Source organism: Mugil cephalus, chromosome 22 (assembly GCF_022458985.1).
Source record: "Mugil cephalus isolate CIBA_MC_2020 chromosome 22, CIBA_Mcephalus_1.1, whole genome shotgun sequence".
Classification (NCBI taxonomy): Eukaryota; Metazoa; Chordata; class Actinopteri; order Mugiliformes; family Mugilidae; genus Mugil; species Mugil cephalus.
Genome location: NC_061791.1, coordinates 14,694,426 through 14,721,651, shown reverse-complemented (window position 1 = coordinate 14,721,651; position 27,226 = coordinate 14,694,426). Strand labels below are relative to the sequence as shown.

The window sequence follows — 27,226 nt, the reverse complement described above, 5'->3', positions numbered from 1 at the left end:
CATGGAGAACTGGGCTCAGCTGAAGGGCCCCTATATGGTAATAATAATAACAGATCCCTATTTTTACACCTCATCATTCATCCTTCCTAAGTGTAGATTTGTACATATCCAAACCTTTTTGCTCATTTATTCTCATATTATTTTATTTTATCTATCTTACAGCCATGTTTTTTATTTTACTAGTGCTTTTCAGGAATGTTTTTCTGTGCCACTGAGCTATTTAAACCACTTCAATAAAGTCTACCCAAGTCTAAGGCTGAAGAATGCAGCCCACTGTGAGGCTGCACTGACTACACTGTCTTATATGATAAGTTATGCAAATACTTGGTTTCTTCTCAAACTATTGTGAAATATTTCACAGCGGGCAGCCTATTATGAGCTAATGCATCACAAGGACTTCCTTAAGGTGCTCCTTTTACACTTTGACTGAGGCTGGGATGACTAATTACAGCGAGGCGGTTTAGGGTGTTGTGTAACCGCATTTTGTTTCTTCTTCTTTGCATTAAGCTGTGATTTAAAAAAAAAAAAAAAAAAAAAGGAATAGAAAAGGAAGGCGAAAAAGCAGTCAGTCTGTGTTGGTTCATGCAACCAACGCGCGGCGACGCGTTGCGATTTCCTGCTTCGGGTTTCCCTTTAAAAGGGGGCAAGGCTCAATGCTGGGAATTCACGTCATTTCGCCGTTTTACACACATCCAGATCAATGAGAGAGAGAGAGCGAGTCTCTCTCTCCGCGCTCGCTCTCTCGCTCGCTCTCTCGCTCGCGCTCTCTCTCTCTCTCTCTTCCAGGAAGGGATTATTAACCAGCGCGCTGCCGACATGTGAAGGGAAAACACACGCAGACAAAAGAAGTTTTCACACCGACAGCCACGCTATGGAGCCGGCCAGCAGATAGAGAACAGAGAGAGAAAGACAGGGAGACTAGGGAGGGGGGAGAAAAAAAAGAAGAAGCGGGCTACATGAAAAAGACAACTTCTCCCACAGCACCGAGCCGATCCGCCGCGGAGCTTCTGCCGCCGCAGCCGTGCGGGCTTCTTCTTCTTCTGCCTCTCTAGGAGATAAGGAGGAAAACAGGGGGCAACGCACGACGGAAAAGTGGAAGGAGAGAAGTTAACGGGAGATCATGTCCGAATCCTCCTCCGTTGCGACCAAGGTAACGCTATATTTTTTATTTTATTTATTTTTTTCGCCTCGCGTGCCCCTCAGAGGGACGCTTTCCAGCGTCAGGTTTTGCTTGTTTTGTTTTTGTTTTTTTTCTGTTTTGTTGTTGGCCGCGGTGTCGCCTCCGGTGTGTAAGCAGGCGGTAGCGCCATTCAGCTGAGGCGCGTTTGTTTTGCTGGTCATCTGTTGCTCGCGGCTTTGAGTTCGCCTCCACTCCGGTGATGATGATGAGCAGAAGAAGAAGAAGAAGAAAGAGGAGGAGGAGGATGAGGAGGAGGAGAAAAAGAAGAAGTCGTGACTGTCTGCGACTGCTTCGTTTACCGACCACAAAGTGATCAAAGCCGCGCCGTAACCTACACACAGACTACAAATCTATCAAAAGCTTTAATGAGACGGTGGATACAATGTGGATTTAAAGCTGATGAACTCCCCGTGTCTGGAGTATTATTACGGGACTGCCATTGAAACAGATGTAAATATGTTATCCAATTTGCGAATTATACGGCCAAAAAAAAAAAAAAAACGTAATCGACGACTAATCCTCCCATCGATTAATTAAGCAAAATCGACCAAAACATTTCCTGAATCTCGGTTAAATTGCGATTTTTCCCCCCGTGCATCTGTATATAAAATTGTCAGATGACCACTTAAGCAAAACAACTTAAAGCCCCTTTGTGGTGGGTAGGTTTGACTTCTACAATCTTAATGATCCATTCATTAATCAGTAATGAAAATAATCCATAGCCAAGGAAAAGGATCTGGTAATGATCATCACTAGCTTGCAGGCAGGGACAACGAGCAGATTCATATTCATTTTCAACTTTTTTTTTCCTTCTTTAACCACAACACAAATAGTCACAATGTTTCACAAACACATGGATTTTCTGTGTTAGTGTTCGTTGAATGTTTTTGAACTGCTGGTCAGACGAGACATTTGAATACGCATTCTTGGGTCCTGGAATTCGTGGCAAGCATTTCTTTCTTGACATTTCCTTAGTCAAAAAGACAGGTTAATCATTATCTGCGGCCCTAATTGGGGCATATAATTATAGCAATATTATTTGGGATGTGAAGGTCAGCTTGAAATAGCTGGAAGCGTGGCAAGCTGTTCGGTGACTGAAAGTGAAATACGGAGTTTTGTTTATGAGGGACGTCTGCTCATTACCGAGTCTGATGTAAGTGCACGATTTGCAGGGGAATGGCCAGCGCTTCACTCTGAGAAGTTTTTTAGCGGAGAGAAGGCGAGAGCCCGCGACTCGTCCTCACCTTTGCACCGCAGCCCAGTTCTGTCAAAAATCACTTTCCCTTTCCTGCGCTCGTCTTCATCACGAGCTCCGTCCTGCCCGTCGCCTCCCCACAAAAAAAAACTGACCCAGCCGGAGCCTCGCGACGAGACAGCCAGCTGAATTTTTAGAAAGTGGACGTCAAGGCAGGGGAGAGAAGCCTTCGCCTCTGAGAGGAGGAAATAGAAGACTGAAAGATTATTGCTCGGCTTCCACAGGAAATTCCTGGTGCGTTAAGCTGGTGTGCGGGTCGGTGACAGCGGGCTGACGCTAAAAAAAATAAGAAAAATAAAAAAATAAATGAATCTCCATTTCCTCAAGAAACGTAGATGGTTTCACGCTCTGCTTTCGTTCGCAGAAGAGAAAACCAGTCTAAAAATGATGAACGCAAACTGGAAAACCTCACACCTTAACCTAGATTTGCTGCGCGGCTGAACGCTGGCAGCATCTCAGAGAGGCCTGCAGCAAAAACAGCAGCTTTTGTCATAGAAGCACTAATTTGATTAACTGTCTGAATTCATGACATGTTTAAATTCCTGGTTTGGTCGGACCAAATGCAAAGAAGCCGAATTCAGACCAGCCGAAACCGTTTGTGCAACTTAATATATCATTAAAAGACGAAGCTCCGTTTACCGCGTAATTCCAAAGGTTTTCCACGCGGACGCCACCGTTTCTAAAATATCTGCGTGACTTTCCATCACTTGTGCATTCAGTTATTTTAATTATTGGCTAATCGAGTGATTATCCATTAACGGTGCGTATAAAACGTGAGGAATGATTAAAAAGGGGCCGAGCGTGACATCTTGCAGTTTCCCTTTTCGCCTGGCAAACGATCCAGATGTTAACGAACAGGCAGATTGAGTGACCTGTTTCCGCCCCCGCGCCAGCTGATTAATCCAGAACCGAACAAAGGAAAGTAACGTTCCCTTTTTGACTTGGCGAGTAAGAAGTGAAAAACCAAAAAGAAGAGAAACGACCTACGGTTTCGGTCGCGCCGTGAACTGAAGGTGACCCGCGGATTTTCTGGCATTTTTTAAAAGCGCGACAAACGCGAGCAATGAAACGGAGATCTGCGAATACATGTGAGTCGTGACATGTTGGCTGCTCGCGGATTATGTGGCTAGTGCCGATGACTGGACCAGCAAAACCTCAGCAATAAACCCGAGTACGCATGAATTCTTCCGTCGGTTTCTCGAGCTAAAACAAATGTGCTTGCTAATTCTCAGATTAGTTTTATGTACCATTGTTCATGTGACACTTGAACGGTTGTTTTTTTCCTGATTAAATGATTGGCCGAGTAAATCCAGCTCAGCCATAACAGTTTGTTTAGCAGTGCATTGCTTAGTTAAGGTTGTAGCACTGCACAGGAACACACGGGCTAAAGCACACGAATGAATGAATCTTGTACATGTGAGCCTCCTGAAGGCCCTCGGACCCGTTTATTAGAATGTCACGCTCAATCTGTGTTTGCCGTGGTCGCGGGAGCACGGCGAGAGGTGAGGCGAGGCGAGCCTTGCGTGGGGCTGTTTGGGTTCAGGGCCGGTGCGTTGTGGAGCTTTGTGAGCCATGCTTTGTGTCTCTGTGTCTATTCATAGCAGGAGAGGAGCTCTTTCAGTCCTTCCGCGAACCCGCTGCCAAACTCCACTTCCTCCCCCGTCCATGCTCCCGCCGCGAGGCCAGCCAGCCGAATGGAGGACGAGCCTGCCAGGATGCCTGCGCACCTGCGTGAGTCACACACACTCGCACACTCGCACACTCGCGCAGATGACCAGCGACTCCCACACACATCGATCAGCCGCTCAATCCAACGGGACACATTGATTTTTTTGTCAGTGTTTTTAGCTTCTTTGCATGTAAATGTTTCTGCTTGGCTTAAGTGGCGATCTGGGAAATCGCATTTTTTTTTTTTCTTTTTCTTTATTTGGTCTCATCCCAAAAACTACCTGTCAGTCAAGCTCTGAGGGGGCGGGACAATGAAATTTCCTTTCGATATTCAAATTGTGCTTCTTCTGCTGTAGATGTCAGGCAGGTAAGAACAATCTGATAGAGAGAGCAAAAGAGAGAATAAAAACACACACACACACACACACACACACACACACACACACACACACACACACACACCATTATCGCTGCATGAGTGCAGGCCCGGTCATGCTGTACCTCTTAGCTGGAAGGCGTCGAGGCAGATCTCAGGTCAGACTTCTGAATGGCTTCCACCGGACCGGAACTGACAGACCCACTGCACTGGAATCGCTAACGGTTACACAGCAGCCAGGTACACATAATGCGGAGCAGAGAGCAGACGGGGGTAGAAGAGGAAGAGGAGGAGGAAGAAGGTGCTAGGGAACAAGATGCTGAGGAAGCGTATGTCTGGGGCGCAAGGACACACACGGAGGAAGAACAGATGCTCATATTCATCCGTTTCTGCACGTTTTCCTCCTCAAGGATTAGATTTCCATTTAGCCACTTCACTGTGCGAGATATTTACATATCTTTTGAACGTTGAACTGGAGGCGTCCTTGGACAAGCTTGAATACAGTTAGTAGCTTGTATAACTGAATGATTGGAGAGGTAGAGGCAATTAAATGTTCTCTGTTATGGAATATAACTAGGTATGAGCTCCGCTGGCCAGCTCTTAAAACGGTTTTTATTGGTTTAAATACATGATTGCCGAACAGTCTCCCGCTGAAAAGAACCTGTTAGGATTAGTTTCGTGGGCACGTTTTCTCCTGCAAAGTTATGGATGAAGCTGCAGATGCTGGGGCTGATGCAAAAAGGTAGCAACCCGCAAGGCTAATCCAAGTAATGGGGAAAAAAAATATATAAAAAAATATACTTTTTTTCCATTTACGCATGCAAAGAAAATTTTATGAGCAACCTTGTGTCTTTAAAGGTGCCCGATGGAGTTTTTGACCACTTGGAGCTTTTAAATTTTGTGTTTTGTTCATATCACAAACAAATATGAGCAAGCACATCCACTCAAACCACATTCTGCCCGTTTGGTTTCGTTTTTTGTGTTGATTGAGCCGTGGTGGCAGCGGTGTGTTGACAAAGGCCAGATAGACGACGACTGCCAGCGAGCAAACAGCGATGTGAATGCGGCCGCATTTAAATGTATTTGATTTGCAATTGGTTTATGAGGAAGAGGCGGATAAATCGCTGTGCAATGATTGTTCTTCTTTAGTCTGGGGAAAGTGAATTTGTCTCTATTGTTTGTTCCCAATGGAAGGTTCACAGGGCACTTTTTAATTTTAGGCGCTGGTTTCGTAGGCTTGGACTTGTCGTGTGGTCGTCTTTAATAAAAGACGGTCGCTTTAAATCATCAGAAGAATTCAGACTGTAGAAATACAACGGGCAGATTTTCCCACCTTGTTCACATCAGTGCAAACAAACCTCAAGTTTGCTTTAGTTGCGCAGCATTTGACTATATACCTGAGTTAAATGTAGAGAGAGGAGAAGTGAGAAACAATCTAAAAGTGAACTAGTAAGGGAGAAATAAGCGCAATTTTACTAAAACTGTGCTTTTATAATAGACATGTTACAGAACGAGTGCCTGGAGCACATGCTAAGGAGACCGTGGCAAGAAAAAACTCCACCGAATCAGCTCATGTGGTTGCTGAAATATGTCTGGGAAGATAAAATGAAGCAACAGGGCGATATTCACATCTGTATGGGACTTGGGTTCGGTCGCATTTACTTACTCACCGCTGCTTACCCAATCACAGAGGAGGCGGGATTGGAGCGGCGCCAAGAGATAGGCTCACAGTTCAAGGATGAACCCGGGGCGGCTTCACCCATGCGCCCGTCAATGTTTAACCAGCTTATTTTGTTTTCGCCAGCGAGCGCTCGGGACGGGGCGCCGGGTCGGGGGGTGGGTGCCGCGCCGCGCCGGGCCCGGGCCCGGGCCCAGGCCCAGGCCCCGCGCAGGCCGAGGCTGGATGAGGCGCGCAGGAAACTCCCTCAGCCCACTTCCTCTTTTGCATTGTTGCAGAAAAAGGAAGAACGCTCAACAGGTCCGCGTCGAGTTTCCTGTCGAGTAAACTGATGGGTCAGTTAACATCCGCAGACACGTGGAAGTCCCACTTTGTTTTAATCAGATGTCAAACACAGTTCCCTCGGGCGGACTCGGCGCTCACACATGTGCAGGTCGGGAAAATGTCTCGGGTCTTTTTTTTTTTCGTTCTTTGGTGTTTAGCTTACGGCTGCAGCTGGGGGAGATCCACTCTCCTCTGCTCTCCTCTCCTCAGACAGACGGCGACATGTCTCTGTCACGCAGTCCTGAAACACCTCCGCTCGCCTCCCCCCCTCCCCGTACTATCTAAACACACGTGCTGGCAAACAAGCTGTCCATTAACCCCCACACTCAGAGTGAGATTTGTCCTGAGGGGGAGAGAGGGAGGAAGAGAGAGAGAGAGAGAGAGAGCGAGGGGGAGGAGGAGAGGGGTGGGCAGAAAGAAAAAGAATGAGGGAGGAAATTGCAGTGTGGGCAGAAATCCGCCTTCTCCATTTCCTGGGGAGGAAGTGGATTAGATCGGGGAGAGTTGCAGCCTGCTCCTCACACTAAAGAATGCTAGCAGGCTCAGAGTTTAACCCTCGCAGCCAGTCATCACTGCAACGCACCGCAAACTCTAAACTACCGAGGCTACGTCTGCCCTTCTCTAATCACTCACTCCCGAAAATATCATTCAATCATTTTGTTTTTGGGTGTTTTTTTTTTTTTTTCGCTCCAGCCTGTTTTTAGGAGTCACGAGTGCAGTGGGAACACCTCAGAGTGTGCGTGGTTAAACTGTTACCAAGCCCCGTGTGTTACTACATTTGAGATAAGGAACGAGATAGTGCGAGGTTTTATTCATTCTGACATGTGCTCGAGCTATAAATAATAAATAAAGAATAAAGCCATAAAAGCAACGAATACATGCCATGTGTGTCCACGCGATCAAGCAGATCTAGGAAATGAGAATTCGATTTTACGTGGAATCGTTTTCGACCGCATTTAAAACATTCACAGCGCTCCTAGTTACTCCTAGTAACCTCAAGATAAAAAAAACTTAACTATTGCACCAACCAAATTAGATTAACAGATTTAGGCATGCTGGGAGGCGGATTTTGTTAAGCCATGCTAGCCCTCTCCCCTGGTTTCCAGTCTTTATGCTAAGCTAACGTTCTCCTAACTGAAGCTTTGTATTCAGCACAAAGACATGAACGTTGTTTTTATTCTTCTTATACTTTTTGGTGAAATCACATTGTGTGTATTTTTCTAAATCTCAAAACATACATCTCAACGGTATTTATTGTGGCGTTGCCATGTTTTTAGAGCAGAAACTGTTCGCTCGTAGAGAAGATGAAAAATTAGTTTGATTATTTCTATTATTAATTTATGTCCTTTTCACTTCCTTGTCCCGGCCCATCTTTGTCTCATGCGGGTGATTTAGAACTCCTCCAACTCCTATTGCTCATGTCATCTTTATGAGATGCATAAGATAAAGATTAAAGCTGTGCAAGTTCTTTTTTTTTTTTTTAATGAATAAGTGAATAGTTTTGCTTCTGTCACTCAGAAACATATTTAATCATATGACAGATTTAAAGTGAGATGGCTCAGGTCTGGTTGAGTAAAGCTGATGATATTAACTTGGGCTGGACTAATTGGTTATTTAGGAAAACATCTATATTAGTAGCTTTCCAGTAATCACTTCAAAACAAAAATGTTGTATTGAAGCATGTACGAACTAACTATTTGGACTTTATCTTAAGAAAGCAACTTCAAGAAACAGACAAAGCCATAAATGATCCATTTCATCTCAGTGTGGATTTCTGAAATCCACCCAATTTGTTGGAGTTTTATTGAATCGCCTACGTTCTCCCGGCGTGACGCAAGTAAAGGCTGGTCAGTGAGAAAACGGTGAATTATTTAAAGAGCTACATCACAAGGCTATTGTTTTTTTTTTGTTTTTGTTTTTTTTACAATAAACATGCGTGAAGTACAAAAGAAAAGAACAGTGGCTGCGACTGTAGAAATATCTTCCTGGATGATTAAAAAATCTATGTCCATGGAAACAAGACTAGCTGGTTTCCTTGGCTCGTGTGTGTGTGTGTGTGCGCGTGCATGCGCTCACAGCTGGGTTTGCACTATGCATGCTTGTACGAGTGGGTGGATGAGTGTGAGTGCCTTTGTACAAAGCTTGCCAGAGGTAGTGTAGGTGTATGCTGTATGTGTGTAAGAGTAAGTGTGTTACCGTACATGACTTCACCCCCCCACCACCACCAGCTTCCTTTGGTGTCTCTCTCCCTGCCTTTGTGGTGTATTATCCGTTTTACTGTTGGGGGGGTGGGGGGGGGTTACAAAGTATGTGTGTGTATTTGTGCACGTCGTGTGTGTGTTTGGTCTTTCTGAGGGGAAATTTCCTGCCCCTGGAAGCAGCTCTTGTCCTCAGGAATTTCCTGAGTGGGCAGACGGCGCTTCCTGAATAAATGTTGTTGTTGTTGTTGTGTGTGTGCATGCGTGCGTGTCTGTGTGTGTGTGTTTTAAGTCTCTTTTCTCCTCTGAAAGGGAAACTGTTTTCACATGGCAGTGAGTGAGCTGAGCGCAGCCCCCTCCTCTTCCTGTACGCGACACACTCCGTATGGTGTTTCTAATGGGGGGGGTGGTGGTGGGGCGGCTATACTCAAAATATCACAATGAACGACGCTTGTGTGACGCACTGATGTTGTGTTGATTTAAGGCTTTCAGAGGAAAAGTCACAAAAGCTAAAATGAGCCACAAAATTCCTTGTGATAAATGTCCACTTAATGAAATTCTTTATCACCACATGGTTTAGTAGCTCCTTTCTACCACACAAGCATTCATTATTACACAGAATAAGATGTTACAATCCCTTGTGCCAAGTTCGGAGGCGAAACATCTGAAAAACTGAAAAACCGACCAGCAGGCTAGCAGTCAGCTACCGACTAGCAACAAACAAGAAAACACCAGCAAACTAGCCTAGCCAACAGCAGTACATTGGGATTTTCAAGTGGGCATCTCCCTTGACCCGGTGTATTGTTAAGTTAGGCCCACGACACTTGAAGAAGGCTCAACAGTCAGTGTGTTTACATGCATGTGAAAAAAAACTAATTATTGCCTTAATCGGACTATAACAGGAGAACTTAAGTGCATGTAAACACATTACTCCGTTTAAAATTGGAGTTCTCATTATCCGATTGAGACACCCAGATAATGCGTTTGGAATCGGAGTTTTTATCGGATAATGCGTGTGCACATGCTCCACCACCACTACGCTGGCGTGTGACCCCGGAACAAAAAAGCCGACGTCCAAGAAAGCTGATCGCAGAAGAAGAAGAGTACGGAGCTGTCTTAGGGATAGCGCGGATTTTACCTGCATCAGAAGTAGCGTGAACATTACGTACAAGATTAAAAAAAAATTGAAATCGGAAAGTATTAACGTGGTATTATCCCGCTGAAAAGACACGTATCGCCATCTAGTGTGGAAGAGGAGAACAGTTATTTGATTTTCTTACGCAGCATGTAAACCGGGACAAGGACTGTAGTAAGAAAGTCGAATTTTGAGCATAGCTCGATTAAGCTCTGCATGTAAACGCACTGAGTGAGTTCCAGTGTCCTGGAGTCACCCCCCTCCAGGCTGCCACCACACAAATGTGTGACTTTCAACCGAGAGATTAGCTTAGCCCTACTACAAACTACTAAAACCACTCGGCTAGCCTTTCCTTTAACATGCTCCCCAGCTAGGATGTTTCCTCCTCAGCCACAGCCACTCACTTGCCCCTCTGATCTCTCTCGTGAATGTCCAGCTTGAACAGGAGAGCAATGGTGGATTTTGCCACAAACCTATGGCAACCCACCTCCACCGGCCACACACAGGCCCTCCACCCTCACTGCTCAGCTTCTGCTGCCATCTCTGCATATCTAGCTCTCTTGCACTCATTAGCCCTTCCAACTCTGCCTTGCCACGGGATAGCAAGCTTGATAAAATACACTACTTTCTCTACTTCTGACCACAACAACAGGTCCGGTCGCAGTCAGGTGCTAACTATCTGCGCTTGGTAGCTTGGTATCATGTTCATGCCTAAACATTGCTGCATTCACAGTACTGGTGAAAAGGCAACAGGCTACACACCATTTTTTAAGTGAAGCTGGCAATACAAAGCTGAAAACTGGCGCTCGAGCTGTGTCGTTGCACCGCAAATCGTTTTTTTTTCCAGCATCGTCAAATCACGTGTGTTTGTTTTATTGATTTTTAAACAGAATGACAACACAAAAATGTTAATTTAACACCGACTCACCAACAATGCCAGACACATGTTGAACATAGCGTACTCCAACTCCCCTTTACTTATTACTGACTAAAGTCTCTTTTAGGGTAATGTTGGACATAGATGCCGTAACCTAACCATGTAGCCTATGCCGGTGCGAGCCATTTATACTTGTGCGCTCGTCTGTCTGGCTCAGTCTGTAACAACGCAAAACGCTAGTTGGCGGCAAGTCTCTGTCGGGTACATTTTTGTTTCTACTTCCTGCTTCACTTCCAACAATGGCGAAACTTTGGCCAAAGATGACCCATACAAATGTTTGGATCTCCGAACCTCCTCAGTTAACCTTTCCTTGATGTGTTCCATCCTTATTGATCCAAAACAATCAATTCACAAATTGCAGAGATGGAGAAACATGCAGAAACACTAAAGCAGAAATACACTAATACCAAGCGGACCAATCACAGCTCTTGCGGTCTGTGTAGGCATCAAATTGACGTAGAAGTCTAAATCGCCTATAACGATATCAGTTATTTACTATATGCAAATCTCTGGACGGTGGCTGGGAAAGCAAACTCTTTTTGTTTGTTTTGCCTTTATTATTAGAAATGATGGATTTTTTTTCCTGCAATTAATTTGAATCTTTTACCCCTATGTATTGCTTTTGGCACTGACCTGTATATTTTGACTATGCACAACAACAAAAGGAGGCATAAAAACACAAAGGGAACACTCACCTGAAAAGATGGAGACACATGGAGACAGAGAAGGTTTGACTTCAATTGTCAGTGAGGCTCCTTCAGCAGGAAATCAGCGAGCAGGGCTTATATAATATTAAAGGATATAAATTAGTCAACATTTTTCTAATATTATTTTTTCATGAGTTGTATAATGTTATATTTATTTACATAAATTACTCGTGCTGCTTTCAGGAGAAGCAGGCATAATGCAAACTGCTGCAAAAAAAAGCAGCTTCCACTTTGCATTAGATGTAATCGCTTAAGTGTTGCACTGCATTAAATACTGACTTCCCATTGTCCATGTGGAAAGAAGAAAAAGAGCATAGGCTGCTTACAAGGTGTATGTGCGTGTTCCAGACAAGCAGGGGCCTTTTGATTTAGTTAACAAATGTCTTTGAAGCCGGTGCACTTAAAAAAAAAAAAAAAAGGAGAGAGAGGTAGAGAAGAGAGAGAGAGAGAGAGAGCAGGAGGGGGGAAAAAATAGCTCCCGAACAAAAGCAAGAGTGGCAGTTGACGCTGGATTCAGGAACTAACTTACAAGAGCTGGCTTGCTCCAGCGCTCAACAACAAACTATCAAAAACAGGTCGCGCTACTTCCTGGCCATAAAGGCTTAGTGTGACTGATGAACTGTTTTATGTTTGTTTTGACTGGATGAAGTCCAGCTTTGCCGGACGGGGACAGGCACGTGCATGCCGGTGGAGGAAGTAGACAACGAATATGAGAGGAGGAGGGGGGGAGGGGGAAGGGGGGGGGGGGGTGTTGTCCTGAAAGTAAAAGTGTGCATGTATATGCAGAGGTGGTGGAGGTGGATTTTCCCCTGCCGCACCCACCTGACAGGGAGTGCAGAGAGAGACGCACACACAAAGCAAAGGGAGGTGAACAGTGTGTGAGTACTAGCTGAGGAAATGTGCGGCGCTCTCATACCCACATGTCCCTGAGTCAGGGTGTCAGAAGGTCACTAGCAAGCCTCCTCCTCTTTCCTCCTCCTCCTTCCTCCTTCCTCCTCCTCTGTCTGGAGGAAGAAAAAAAAAAAAAAATTCTTTATTGAGATAGCGAGACCAATATCCGCCTACTTCTGCTTTGAGAGAAAAGGCAAACATTTACTGAAGAACTGAGTGACTAAGGAGCTCCAAGTTTTAAGAGCAAAGTCCCAGCTTTGCAGATGAAGCCAAGTTGCTTCTCGTTTGGTTTATTTAGTTACAGTTCACCCAGGTCACGCCAAGCCGAAATTCTCCGTCTGAGATGTTTGTGCATCACTTGGGTCTTGATGTATATTTAGACTGTTGAAAGTCAAGAGTTTCTGACAGAAAATAAAATCTCCACTAACTTTCAGATCCCAGTATGACTCAAAATACAGCGCGAAGCAATTTGGTTCCAGTTTTACATATACAGTGAAAGGAAGCACTCCACTCAGAAATGAACTAGAAAGACACTAGAAATACGAGGACACATTCACTCAGCTGCTGATTGGATGCAAACGCAAAAAGCAAAAATGTGTAGAGAACCTTTCACACATGGATATTATGGTTGGAAATGACAGTTGCAAACACAAGTTAAATTTACACCTGACATTTATTCCTTTCGCTGCTAAATTTGGATTTAGTTCTGTGCTCGTGATTCATTTTGCAATTGGAAATGTAACTGAAATCGATCTTGCTACTCTGATGTAAAGACATAATGCTTTTATTCAGTGGCTATTTAAGTTAATCAAATTTAATGACTAATCAAATACCAAATCAGTAGACACTTATCTGAAAACGGATCTGGAAAGAGTAGATGTATTCAGCACACCCACAGCCAAAGTAAACTACATGGAAGCAAGGCAGATTTGTTTTCAAATGAAGATGGAAAATGCTTCGTCTTTACTCAAACATTCCATCTTGAAAAGTTCGTGTTTTCTTATAAAAACAGTGAGATTAATCCTATCACTGTTAACTAGCTTCCCTATAGTTGTGATCTACACACTAATACTATTGAGAAAATACTAGTACTACTTATTAAAATCATTGAGCTGTGGTTTGTAGGCAAAAACAATATATTAGCATGTTGATGCTAACATTATAAGCTAAATATGAATGAATGTTAACTCTACCACAAAAAAATAACAAATGTAATTGTGCCCTAAATCTTGACATACTAGTATTAATTTTAAAGCTACACACAGATAAATTTACTAGGTTACCAGCTATGTGGTTAGTTTCCCTAAACATTTAGCCGCATGTTAACATTAAAGTTCAATGGGAAAAAAGGATACCATAAAGCTATCTGTTTAGCTAACTCTACTGTCCTAAGTCTATACTGTACGGTTAACTATACCTTGGAAAATTTACTTGTATCTGTTCTTGTGCTGACACTGACATTTTATATAAAAATTGCATAAAGTGAAATACGTGCTAGCTAGGCAGTGCCAACGTTGTAATGCTAGCGTCTTCTAAAATAAGTCCCAGTTCACTAGCCTACCTAATTAATTCTGTGTGCTGTGGTTCTTCACAGCACATAAGGTTCCTAAGCCACACAGCTGCATACTGCATTGCTTCATAATTAACTAACCAAAAATACAACTGTCTGTACTATACTTAAATCTGCCAAGTAAAAAGAGTGAAAATATACTAGTTATAGCTTGGTAGCAAAGCGACTCAACCTCACCCAAAACGACTCCGTGACAAAACGATTAGTTCCCAGTCAGAAACTGTCAGAAAGAAACACTTTTTGACTTTTCTGGCACAGCTGTTGGTGAGGGGTTACAGTTCAAAGTCATTTTTTAATCAGTCGAGAATCAATAAGCAGTTATGAAAGTTTTCAGCAGGGTGTGAAAAACAGTCAGCGACGTGAGTGTCGGTTGAATGTGCGGCGCTGGACTGGGATTCTGGACGGGATCTTGCTGCTTCGCAGCGGGACGGACCTCATTAACTTGTCTGGCTGAGAGGGGAAGTTAAAGGCTTCTGTACCGCAACAACGAAACAAGATACCAGTGATCTCATCCTCCCCTTCCCTTCATTCATCCCAAGCGCTTATGAGTTGCCTTGGCAACTTGTGCACTCTGTGTGCGCGCGCGCGTGTGTGTGTTAGCGAGCATAAGCGGGGGCCTGAGAAACCACAGAGTGAAAATTATGTGTCATCAGAGAGGATTAGGAGCCCACGGTTTAGTCAAGGGTTTGGGTTCCTGCTGCCGTGCTTGAGGGTTTTATTCAATGTAAACACACACATACTCAGAAACACACATGTATGTTCGCTCTCGTGAACACTGTGAACCTGAGATGCATTCACGAAAAGGCAGGCTCACAAATTGATTCGCTTCCCGCAACCTGCCACAAAACTGTAACGGATTCTCCGACAGAAAGCGAGTAGGAAGGACGCATGTGTCAGCGCCGAATGGTCCGTGTGAACGTGACGAAGGAAGAGAGGGTCAGGTCGGAAGGTGCGCTCTCTGTCCGCGCCATCCACTTCCTCACCTCTACGTGAGCAAAGGATGTTTGCGCCCTTCAGGTTTTAGAATCAGCACCTGGCGACATCTGACAGATACGAGATGTATAACGAGATTCTGAAATTGCAACACGGACGTGAATCAGAAACGAGCCCCGCTGACAAGACGCCAAAACGAAGCGTTAACTGGAACTCGAATGGATTTCTGTAGAACCCCTGCGTTCGTCATGCACCGTCTTAGAGCTTCCTCCTTTTCATGACGTCAGTTCGGTGACGGGTTTCTGTTTTGCTGCGTTTCGTACAGTCGAGCCACTTTTCCCAAGGACTTCCTTGTGCCAGTCATGCATGCATCGCCTTGTGTGCGCACACTGATTCAAGGTTGGCGTTCCGCAAAGGCGTGAACTAGTTATATATTTATATAAAACAAAAGGCGACTGAGCTCGCTCGTTACATTTCACTTCTAATCCATGTGACTTCCTCCGTTCTGAGTTTTAGAAATACCGTGAACCGGGGGAGTATCTTCAAAGACACGTAGGCTCGAGTCAAAGGAAATGATGACTTGTGACTTTACCTGGATTCGTCTGCCTCGAGACTGTGCTGCCAGAAGACTTGGGTTAAGACAAAAGGCACCATACATCAGTCAGCCAGCTCATGTGAATTAGGTGAATGTAATGTTGACTTTGGCATCGTTGCTCCTCAGAGGGAAGTACCTGGCACTCCATAGCCGCAAAGTGATGAAAGGGGGAAGTAGACACTGGGCCCATATGTGGATACTGGGGAGGAGTTTTGACTCTGAATGAACATGCTGAACCAGTGGCAGCGTCAGACCTCGCCTCAGTGGTTTATGTACTTTGTTTCCTTATCATACAGAATCGGTTCAAATGGCCAGAAAAATGGAGCGGTAATTCAAGACTTAGAAATATGTCCTGCTCTGGGAACTCGGCACTGGCTTAGTATCTGTTTCCCTTCCTGTTTCCCTTTCCTTCCTCTTTTTACATCTTTGTTTTGTCCTCCTGCTCTTGCTGCTTTACATGATCTTCCTTCATTTGTTGTCACGTCTTGTGACACACACCCACCGCTGCCGCTCTCACCACTCTTTCCTTTCCGTTTCCACTCCTCCTCTTTTTTTTTTTTTTTCTTCCCTCCTCTGCCTTGCTGCTGTCTGTTAATAACCCTCCCAGCGCTGCTCTCTAACCTTACCGCAGGAAGTTTCCTGTGCTGAAACGGAGCCCACGCTGGATTGCTTCCTGCCAAAGTACGTTGTGGGACACGTTTGTTTGGGCCCCCCTTCTTCCTCCTCCTCCTCCTCCCTTCTGCTCCTCTTGTTGCTTCCTCCTTGGGGCTCTGTGCAGATGGCTGAGGCCGGCAGACCGGATCTTGGAGGGTTTTTGGCAGAGCAGCACCTCTCTCCAGCCTTGGAGAGAGCATACCGCAGCCGTGACCTCGCGACCCGGGCTGCACTGCTGCCCGCCTCGGCCTCGCCGCTCTCACAAGTCAGCCGCGAGAGACGGACGTGCAGCTGGTGCATGGAGTGCAGATGGCAGCTTGATTCAATATTGATAGAAAGTCAGTGAGTCAGTCAGGTCGTAGTGTTCCGGTGAATCGCCATCCCATGTAGTCTAGTAAATGTTTCTTGTACCATCTACAAAGGAGACATTTCAGCAGTTTAGATCAGGGGTCTTCAATGCCCCAAACTGATGGAGAGATTAAGTAGGGACCCCCTACCAACTATATATATGAGGAGTGTATAAAAAATGTCTAATCAACCAAAGATTTTCCAACCTCCGCAGTCACGGCCCACCTCTTAAAGACCTATGAATTAGATAATAAATTTTCTGGCCTTATTTTGAACGGTTCTCTCATTATTGAGAAAATCACCCATAAACTTTCACTCCTTGAAAGGAGGACTGACACATTTACTCACAGCATACTACTCATACCGCTGGCTAGAGGAGATGTGGCCTAGCTATTATTTCGGAAATGAGAGGAAATCCAGTGAGAAAGCAAGACAAAATATAGTTCCTTATCTGCCCACCACTGGTTCCTGTGGTTATGAAACACCTGTCCCATTCCCTGACACTTTCTTAGGATGTCGGTTGACAAGCTGAGGGTCAGAGCTTAACGGACTGCGGGCCGCGCTCCAGATAACCTCGGCCTTCCCAGGCCTAGCGCCGATGCTCATGTCACTATCTGAATAAAGAGGACTGGAAGGGAAGAGAAGAAATGGGAAGCTGACAATCTAGACAGGGTTTCATTTTATATTGATTGCTCTCTGTGAAAACTTCCTTTGTTTGACGGGCGGGGGGGGGAGCGAAAAGAGGGGAGGGGAGGGCTGAAAGCGAGCACAAGGTTCCTATTACTTGTGTGACAGTGACATTGGCGGCCAAAGATAACAGCTGTCCGACTCCCAGAGGAAGTGTTTGAGGCCGGCCGATAAAGCGAGACGTAAGAAATGAGCGGCTGTGCTCCGCGTGGGTGTTATGGATGTTCTGAGCGGAGCCATACACCGTTGCAAATATGCTCATATGTGTACGTATGCACGCGAAACTCGAAAGAAAAAAAAAAAAAACAGAGAGCGAGGTGATCCTGAGTCATACTGTAAATCGTCGGGTTTCACCAAGAGCACGGGCTGTAATGATGAGGTGGCAGTATCTGTGTTGACTGGAATACAGAAGTGTCATTGTGTTATGCTAAATATATTCATCCTGTTAATGTCAGACAATATCAACAACATCTGTGTGGGAAGGTTTCAGATAGGACCTAACAACAAACCTCAGTGTTCGGAGCCAAGGAATAACGGTGGGATGATATTTAAATGAATCTCGTTAAAAAAATAAAGTACTCTCAAAGAAAGATGGAGTGTTCTGGCAATATCTAGCAAAAATGTAGGATAGCTTCACGTTTTTGTAGTTAATTTGGTTATTAGGGTTGCAGTGAAGTGGCCTTACGTATTAATACAGATACAGATATTTGGAAACCAATAGATGCTCACCATTTAAAGCCCTTCCATGTTAGCTTTACGATTGAGCAAAGCTAGTTGCGATGGTAAAGTTAGCTTAGCACTTATATTCCACTACGTTCATTGTTTTCTGGGTAATAAGTTTCAAACTTTAAAAACTGCATTATTGACTCATATACCTACCTACTTATCCTGCTAACTATTTGATTTGCTAGCAGAAACACTTCAGGTAATGCTAGCTTCTTCCAAAATGGCTCCCAATTCTGCGACAAAAATACTAATATTAAAAATTGTACATCATAAACAGGCAGTCAAACACGACTGTTTGTTACATCGTTCATAAATGACCAAACCCAGCTATCAAGTATAGAACAAAAGAGTCGTAACGTAATAGCTTGACGGCAAAGCGACATAACCTCCTCCATAATCGGTCTGTTTTGACTTTCTTCTTTCCGTTTTGGTTTTCGTAACTTGTAATTTAACGACAACACGTGAATCAATATATTTTTGGAAGCGTTAAGTTTCTCTGTTTGGCTAGCTAGCTTAGCTTGTGTATCTGCAATGCTAGGTGACAAAAGTGTAAAATGTCATATAGCAGAATGTAGACTGCGATTGTAGTTTAAGGACTATTAAGACAATTTAGTTGTTTTTAGTCAGCTTTTAGACAGTAATTTTGATTATTTGTAGCTGAACCCTATAAGAGTCTTGTAGCATGTAGCGTTGGCTGTTCCCATTGGTGTGAAGTTAGCTTAAGGGAAGCTACAAAAGTTGTCTTCCAGCGTCCTAAATGCCCCCAAACGAATTGTATTCATGCTGCAATTCCTATTTTTGGTTGATTTTTTTTTTTTTTTTTTAAGCATTCTACTAGCAAACCCACAAGAAAAAGCTGTTGACAGGTGTTCAGCTCCAGCGGGATTAGTGCCGCCTCTTCTGAAAAACGTTTCAATAGTGAAGTGAGCTTTCTCCGTTTCCACCGTCTTCTCTGTTCTTTCTCCGCTGCCTCTAAATGCTCGTTGGTCACCAGTGCAGATGTTTTGCACGCCTGTTCCCACGGCAGTGAAAGAAACATTTCAGAGAATGTGTGTTGGAGGGGGTGGGGGACATGCTGTCATCCCATTTTTTTCTCTGCGCTCTTTTCCCTCCGTGCGCCCTCGTCCTTTTTATACACAAACTAATAAACTGTCCGTCTTCTGATGTGCCTGTCTGGAGTTCAGAGAGCAAAGAGCGGAACAGATCATGACAGATCAAATAAAAACTCTGACCGTCTTCCTCCTGTATCCTCCCTACCTTTTTATCACTGGGATTCATTCTGTATTCTTCTCATCTCCTAATCTTTTATTCTAACCTCTTCTCCCCTTCTGACTCTGCCTCCTCCTTCATCTTTTTTTTTTCTTTATCTCCGCTGCCGTTCCCGTAATCACTCCCTCCTTTTGGCTTTTATCTCCACTTCCTCAATTTTTTTTTTTTTATCTCCCTGCCGTTCCTAATATCCTCTTGGCTTTATCTCCACTTCCTCAATATCCGTTTTACTGCCTCTGCCTCCTTCCTTCCTCTCCCCCCCTTCCCCTCCCTCTTTCCTCCCTAACACCCCCTTCCTGCCTTTCCTTCTTTCTTCCCTCCTCCCTCTCAACCTCCATCTGTCTGCTTCTTCTTCACTGAGCTCATTTTTTTTTCCTTTTCTTTTCCCTTCACCTACATTTTGTTGCCTTTTTGTTTTTTTTTTTAGCAAAAATGATCTAAACTCCCTTTCCCCTCTCCCCCTGCATATCCTTCCAGGTTTGCCGCCAGTCTTTTGGAGCAGGGAGGACGTGGCCCAGTGGTTGCGATGGGCCGAGAAGGAGTTCGCCCTCCGGCCAATCACCAGTGGCTCTTTCCAGATGAACGGCAAAGCCCTGCTGCTGCTCACCAAGGAGGACTTCCGCTACCGATCCCCTCACTCCGGTACTCCTCTTTTTATATTACTTGGCTCGGAGGCGCATTCCAGGCCTGGAAAACTGGAGGCATCAGTGTAATGTTTTACAAATGAGTCACTTGAGTTGATTGCGTTCTGTATTTTTGTAGTTAAACTGGAGCAGGACCCAGACTGGAAAACAAGATTTACTAACTAGGAAGGAAGAGCAATTGTCATGGAAACACTAGACTAGCTGGGGAAATGTTATGGAAAACTGTGCCTAGAAGCTCCTTCTCTAAGGGAAAAACTGACATCAACCATCAGAAAAGAAAAAAAAAAAGGACACAGATGAGAGTAATGCTTGATGAATGCATCCCTGACCACATTTAGTCTCGAAATATTTAACACTGCGACGACTGATTTGCCACGTTTTGTCATTTAGACCGACGTTGGGTTTTATTGGCACATAAAAACCGGCGCGTCTTCAAAATCAATGTGTTTACAGAAAAGCTATGCCATTTAAAAATCAATAAAGTCAGCTGGAGCGGAGAAGGGAAGGTGACAGTGGAGGGAGGCAGCAGTTAAAGCGAGGCTGCTGGGGGAGGAAGTAGGAGACGGTTGATCAGGAAGTACAAAGCAACCTCAACTGTCGCCCCGGCAACGCCAGCGGCCAGGCGCATAAAAATAAAACCGAACGAAAAAGAGCAAACCGTCTCCCCCCCCGCCCCCCGATAGTTTTGGATTTCTGTCTGAAACACAAAACCGGATCTGATGACGGTTTGTAGCAGCTTCGAAATGTTACACGGTTCACAGTCGGTCAGGGCTGAAGTCAGAAGTGGGAGACGGGGCTCAGGATGACGGGCATATGACTGATCAAAGGAGGGATCGGCATAGCGTGTAAAAAATCAAAATATTTTGCAGTTTCGGTTATAGCAGGTCAAGCAACGTGAGAGATGTACAGAGGACAAAAAGTAGCTAATCAATTCAATTCTGGTAATTAATCTAAATAACAGCAAACCATAATTTTTTCATTATTTTGTTTATTCATGTCTACTTTTAATTTATGTTTTTATTTCTGTGCTTGTGCATTTATTTGGTGGCTGTAGGCTGGTCTGCCTTGCTAATTGTGTGTAGAGCTAAGCTAACTGCTGATAGATGCTAGCTGTAAAACATTTATTTTTTTCTGGCCAGTTTTTATTTCTGTTGTGATCAATTATATTTATTTATTTACACTTTCATGTGTCCATCAACTCTCAGACGCTGCGTGCGTAGATTTAAAAAGGACTAATCGAGGCACTATTAATCCTCCGTACAACTGAGGAGTAAATGCACCGAAGTAAAAGCTGTTCCCTTCAGTTCAGCGTATGTAGTATTACCAGTCGGTCTGCCCCGATGAATGACATTACACGCCGAGAAGAAGAAGAAGTGTGTTGAATGCGTCGAAAGTGTTGAATAAGAAGTGTGAAAATATCTGGAAAATGTGACTGATCGTCACCGGTTGTTGTGCTATTGGTTGCAGTTATGGGTTCACTTTATCAGCGGCATCAGAAATTTGGTGACTCTGTCCATCCTAAAATGAGTCGTCAACTGAAAAAACATTGGCTGGATGAACAGACAAACACTTAGGGGGCTTCTGTGTCCCACAATGGAAGAAATATTTCCTCTACACGATTGTGTGGGTGCATTTGTACGAGTCTATAGAGTTTGCCATAATTAGTGATTTGATGTGTGCCCAACACTCTTAGTTGGTGGACCCGCTCTTTGTAAGGGAGAAGGTTTGGTTCTTGTAAGCCAGCTGTTTTTTGAGGTGTGCGTTAGAGACAGAAATAAAGAAAAGGTGTCTGCTCCATTGCAGCTGGGTGACATAATCGTTAACGGTGAATTGAAATAACAGACAATGTTTTTTTTCCCTGGAAAGCCTAAGCCTGTCTTCCAGTAATCAGTCCGTTAAGCTCCATTACGGCGGCGTGTTTAGACTTGACTATATTTTAATAGGCAACTGTAAAGATAAAGGAGGAGTTTCGGGTATGCCAAACACTCGTATTTCAACGTCCAAGCACTTGGGATTCACTGTGATAAACACACTATTTTGCGTGGACGCTGTCGACGCTCTACATCGGGAACATATTTGTAAGGACAGAATCAAAGCAAACACCAGGAAGCAGGAATCTCCCCCGTATGAAAGTCAATGCCACAGTACCAGAAACTGAGAACTGAAAAGGGTGTGTGTGTGTTTGTTTGTGTGCGCTTGTTCACCATGACTTCCTTTATGAGAATCATTTCCTTGTTATGGTAAGTCTGTAACAAAGGCCCGGCAGTAACCCGCGATGGCAGTCTTAATTAAAATCAGATGTGCTGTCATTGATTTGTGAACCACGTAAATGTTTCGTTGCGCCAGGAGCCGAGCCGATCCTCTCGGTGTCGAGGCCAAACGCACACCTGTAAATTATTCAGTGAACTTCCTGCTCAAACTTTGTGCCCGGCGTCCCCGCTACTGTGTAACTACTTTCACAGCACCGGGTTCATATCGTGCAATGGCCTTTTACATGCGCTGTTTTCCGCTACAAAACCTGCGGTGCAACGAAAATTCAGAAAACGTGTAGTTCTCATCGCAACTACAACTGATTCAGTGTAATCCATTATCTTATTCTGCGGAAGGGAGTTATGACTGTACTCTCATCATCGCGGTGTAGATGTTTTTCTAGAAACAAATGAATCTTGATTTGGTAAGTCAGCGCGTTCTCCGGCCGCCCCTCCGTAACTATTCTTCCATTATTGCTCAAGCTCCCTGCTGCCTGGAACGCACAGGGAAGGAGAAGTAGGAGCAACCCGATTCTTCGGATGACGCCAGTGCCAATTCCCTATTTTTTTCTGTAGGCGCAAGACGCCTCTCTGATCTGACCTGACCTCTGACCTTTGCATCTCCGCAGGGGACGTCCTGTATGAGCTGCTGCAGCACATCCTGAAGCAGAGGAAGTCGCATGTGTTTTACCCGTCGACGTACTTCCCTGGGAACTCCTTCCACTCGCTGCCTGAGAGCGCTGTGCCGCACCTGAAGCTCGAAGGTCAGCCCAGTGATGAGGATTTTGGATGCGCAGATCGATCATTGATCCAGCGTATTCGCTGCCTAAATAAATTCTATTGGTTGTTGATAAGAATAAGAATCTTCAAATTAATATACAGTACACATTCAACCCAAAAAATCTCCTTCAAACATTTCTTTTCTTGCACCATTTCAGCTGTATGAATGATACCATGACAACAAAGTAGAGTCGAAGACAAGTACAAAATGAAACAGAAGATGTCTCCAAATAATGGATGTTATGTACAATTGTCAGGGTACAATATTAAATCATCTATATTAAAAGGAGACTTTGACATTAGTCATCGAATTTAGTCTAAATTAGCTTGCTAGGTAATTAGCCATTAAGATAATCTGCTTCATAAAGTAAGTAAATAACTTCCTTAGGGCGAAGAGCATACACTAATTTACACTGTTAGCTTTTATGCTGTTAACTTACTCATGGAAATTTGAAAAAACAAGTCCTGTGCAAATCCGTAAAAACCACAGCTATCTACAACAAGTTATCTAGTTATGTTAGCTTGTAAGTTAGGCTAATTTGAGCATATAATACCAGATTTCATCAAGCATATACATATATGAGTCAGATGTAGTTTTGTTAAAATAATAGCCTATCCTTTTGACGTTTAGATTATCCTGACAGGGTCCTTTCCTTTATAGCAGAGGTCTTCAACATTTTTGTATATGTTGGATTCATTTGAACGTGTATTGGAGAAATTTAAACTCGTGGGTGAAAATTAAAAAAATATATAAATAAAAAATGTCTAATCAACCAAAGACCCCGCTGCAGTACATCTGCAGACCTCGTAGGGGTCACGGACCCCCTGTTGAAGACCGATGCTTTATAGTATGAGTCCATGAGCCATTCATAGAAAAGTCAGTAGCAGAGCTACCTTCTGTAATTAGCCAAGTTCTCAGAACGTCAACATTAGAAATAAGGAAGACATGAACTGCCAGGGGCAATAATCTGAGCCCGTCTCTCCTTTCCTAGAAGCTCACGTGTTTTCTTATCTCTCTTGTTTGCTGTGATCAAGGAAGTAATGATCATCTTCAGTGAAATACCTGAGCCTGTCGTCTGCCACACAACCACAATCAGATGAGCTGGGGCGATACTTTAAGCCACTTCAAATGTTGACAGTAAAACCTGCTCCACAAGGAAACGCAGCTTCATGTGCATGCCACAGACTGCTGGCTGAGTGACTGATTTCCTGGTCATTGCTAATGTCTTCCTTGTTTTGGCTCATTGTAGATACAATCACTTTACTTTGAGATGAAAGACTTGAAGCAGAAAAAATTAAAACTGCTTCTCATAAAGAACTTTAACCGAAGCTGATCAGAAACGACGTGATCGCAAACTTAAGAGCTTAAGTGTAGGATGTTAGTGACACCTAGTGGCTCTTTCACATAAAGCCAGGAATTTAAATTCCTTCCTTGAAGTAGCAGATAAATTATACACGGAAGATATTTCCGAGACTAAAAATATGACAACAACGTCATGCTTTGTTGTTCCTAGTTTCTGTTTAAACTGGTTTGATGTGTCAACGATGACTAAACAAAACAACATGTGAGGTTTAAATGCAAGACCTAACACCTTTTAAAAACTTTCACTACTAGTTGTTATGGAGTGTCGACTCCAGAGATCTAGTTACTTTCGGCGTTCACTCTTCTCATCGGCTGCCAGTATCGCCTTCAGAGCCAGTATTTATTTTGTCCTTGGTACTTAGACACAGCCAAAACAAAATAAAAACAGCACCAGAAGACAAAAACGGCCGAAAACCATGTTGACTGGTTCAAGGCACAGAAAAACAAGAACATGTCGGACAAAAAACAACCAATAACACAATAAGAATAACCCAAAAAAAGGTTCACATCACAGATCTACTGGCGACATGCAGCAACTTGCAGGCAGTTGAAGTGATTTGGGCTGAACACACACACACACACACACACACATTTCTAAAAAAAACTATTTTCATTCTTCTGACTATTTTTGAAAGTGATGTAGCAGGTGAGAGTCCTATGAATTTATGTGAAACTGCAAAATGTATTCATTGCATAATGCGTCCCCAGAAACGGTACGGCGGGCACCGCGTGCTTCAGAGCCCATCCCCCAGCACCCGCCGACCATCGAACTGCGACACCGCCCCCGCTCCCCCCACCACACCACCCCGCGGCGATCCCCCACTGAGGCAAACCACTCTCGCTCCGCCAACGACGACTCCCTCCAGACCTTCTCTCAGCTGCCCGACAGCAACCACCACCTGTCGGAGGAAATGTACCCCCTGTCGGTGTCCCCGGCTGCGCCCAACGGGCGCTGCGCGACGCCCCGGGAGGCCCCCTGCCCGGGCAGCCCCGGGGGCCAGGAGGCGGGTCCTCCTCGCGTCATTCAGCTCATGCCCAGCACCATCATGAACCCTCTGCTCCTCAGCCCGATGAGGAGCGGAGGGGTCGCCGGCTTGGACTTCAGGCACAGCCGCGGCGGAGCCTCGGCTCAGGCGACGCTGGAGAACGGACGCGAGGTGAAAGTTCACGGACACCATCATCAGCTGGCCCAGCAGCAGCAGCAGCAGCAGCAGCACATGCTGCAGCAACATGAGGATCCGCTCTACAGGAACCACGTCATCATGCCTGTGTCTCCTCCAGAGGAGCAGCAAATGCCTATTGGGCGGATAGCAGGTAAGACTCGTGAGGCCGCATGAGGCGTCATCTTTAGCACCACGTGAGCTGATATCCAGAGGCAGCCGGAGTAATACACCGTGTATTATGTTTAAAACATTCTCATCCTAGCTTTCTGTCCTTCGATGCTGCCTTGTAACAGAACCGTTGAATGAGATTTTCACAGCCTTACACCAGCTCACTCTGTTTTCTCCGCTGGGCCCCTCACAGACTGCAGGCTGCTCTGGGACTACGTGTACCAGCTCCTGTCAGACAGCAGGTACGAGAACTACATCCGCTGGGAGGATCCGGAGAGTAAAGTCTTCCGCATCATGGACCCCAACGGCCTGGCCAGGCTCTGGGGCAATCACAAGGTAAACACACACACTCAGTTGGTTCTCCAGGTGTTTTTTTTTTACTTTATTATCTTCGGTCTGGCTGCAGGTGGCTCAGTGAGCAATAAAAAAAGACTGAGGCTGTCATTTCAACAATATCAAATATTACTCAGAAGATGATAGGAAACAGGAAAAGTTTTTACTCCTAGTGACAGAGAAATGGCTCCCAGCCTATTGTGAGCACTGGTTTTCAGCAAAAATGCTCCAATTTGTGCAAAATTTGCACCAAGAAAGAGAAGGGTTAGCAACAAGCTAGTTAGCAGTTAGCGGAGAGGGAGCCATATATTTTTCGCAACGACTGACAGACATAACCACCACCAAACAAAAATAAATAAATAAAGTTTTGTGTCAGTAGCTTGATTATGCTGCCCCCAAGTGCCCAAAAAGCGTCATTTCTATTGGTTTATTTTTTAAGTTTGAAAGCTGCTACCTGGGTCTTTTATGTTAACATCTCTTCAGATTATTGTGTAATATGAACCAATTGATGCACTGTCACATTGCTACTACTAATGACTCTTGTGCTCCTTCATCTCTTACAGAACAGAACCAATATGACGTACGAGAAGATGTCGCGAGCACTGAGACACTACTACAAACTGAACATTATCAGGAAAGAGCCTGGACAAAGACTTCTCTTCAGGTGGGTCTTATTAAATATGCCCAACATTTCCTTTCATTCATTCCTAAATCATTTCCTTCCTTGAATTACAGACCACACTAAAGAAAACAATGACATAACGATTTACAAGTTGTCCTGTGTTGCCACGTTCTTCAGGTTCATGAAAACCCCGGACGAGATAATGAACGGACAGACGGAGCGGCTGGAGCGGCTGGAGTCCGACATAGACGAACAAATCTACATCAAAGAGGAGTGCTGAGGAACTCTGGGGAGAGAGTCCATGAACTACTTAATACTACTACTACTACAGCCGCTGATGCCTTTCAGAAGCAGCTAGAAAAATCGATGTTGAATACGGAGCGCGCCTACACTCGTACTCGTACCGTCGCTACAGAGGAGGGACATGAAACGTGATCCCTTCCAACTTCGCCTTAGGATGATATTTCCCCGACATGAAAAGAAAACAAACTGTTGCTTTGATTCTTCTGGTGGACAGAGCCGAGAGGACGTTTTAAATGTTCCTTCTTTATTTTTATTTTTTTTTCCTCCTCCAAAAGCCAATCACTTTGTTCTTATGTCACTTTTCTGATTTCCTTTTTGTCTCCTCACATGCATTATACTATGGAATTTTGCTGTTTGTACAAAGAAAATTGGGCGTGTGTGTGTGTGTGTGACAGGAATGTTTTCACCATGAAATAAAACATTTTGGATCAAGCTGTGCGCTCATTTTCTGTTTTGAGAAACGGGAGTCA

The 27,226-nt window shown here is 44.5% G+C and overlaps 1 protein-coding gene across 2 annotated transcripts; it reads left to right on the top strand.

Annotated features, from left to right (window-relative positions):
• Window positions 1–684: 684 nt before the first annotated feature.
• etv6 (ETS variant transcription factor 6) lies at window positions 685–27,188 on the top strand. Of its 2 annotated transcripts, none has more exons than XM_047575667.1 (8): window positions 685–1,150; window positions 4,040–4,166; window positions 19,609–19,773; window positions 22,654–22,788; window positions 24,876–25,481; window positions 25,692–25,834; window positions 26,395–26,495; window positions 26,631–27,188. In XM_047575667.1, exons 1-8 carry the CDS (start codon window positions 1,121–1,123, stop codon window positions 26,731–26,733), a joined length of 1,410 nt encoding a protein of 469 aa, XP_047431623.1. In that variant the 5' UTR covers window positions 685–1,120; the 3' UTR covers window positions 26,734–27,188. The 2 variants fall into 2 exon arrangements, with proteins under 2 accessions (XP_047431623.1, XP_047431622.1); XM_047575666.1 differs by having other exon boundaries at window positions 687–1,150; window positions 4,037–4,166.
• The last annotated feature ends 38 nt before the right edge of the window (window positions 27,189–27,226 follow it).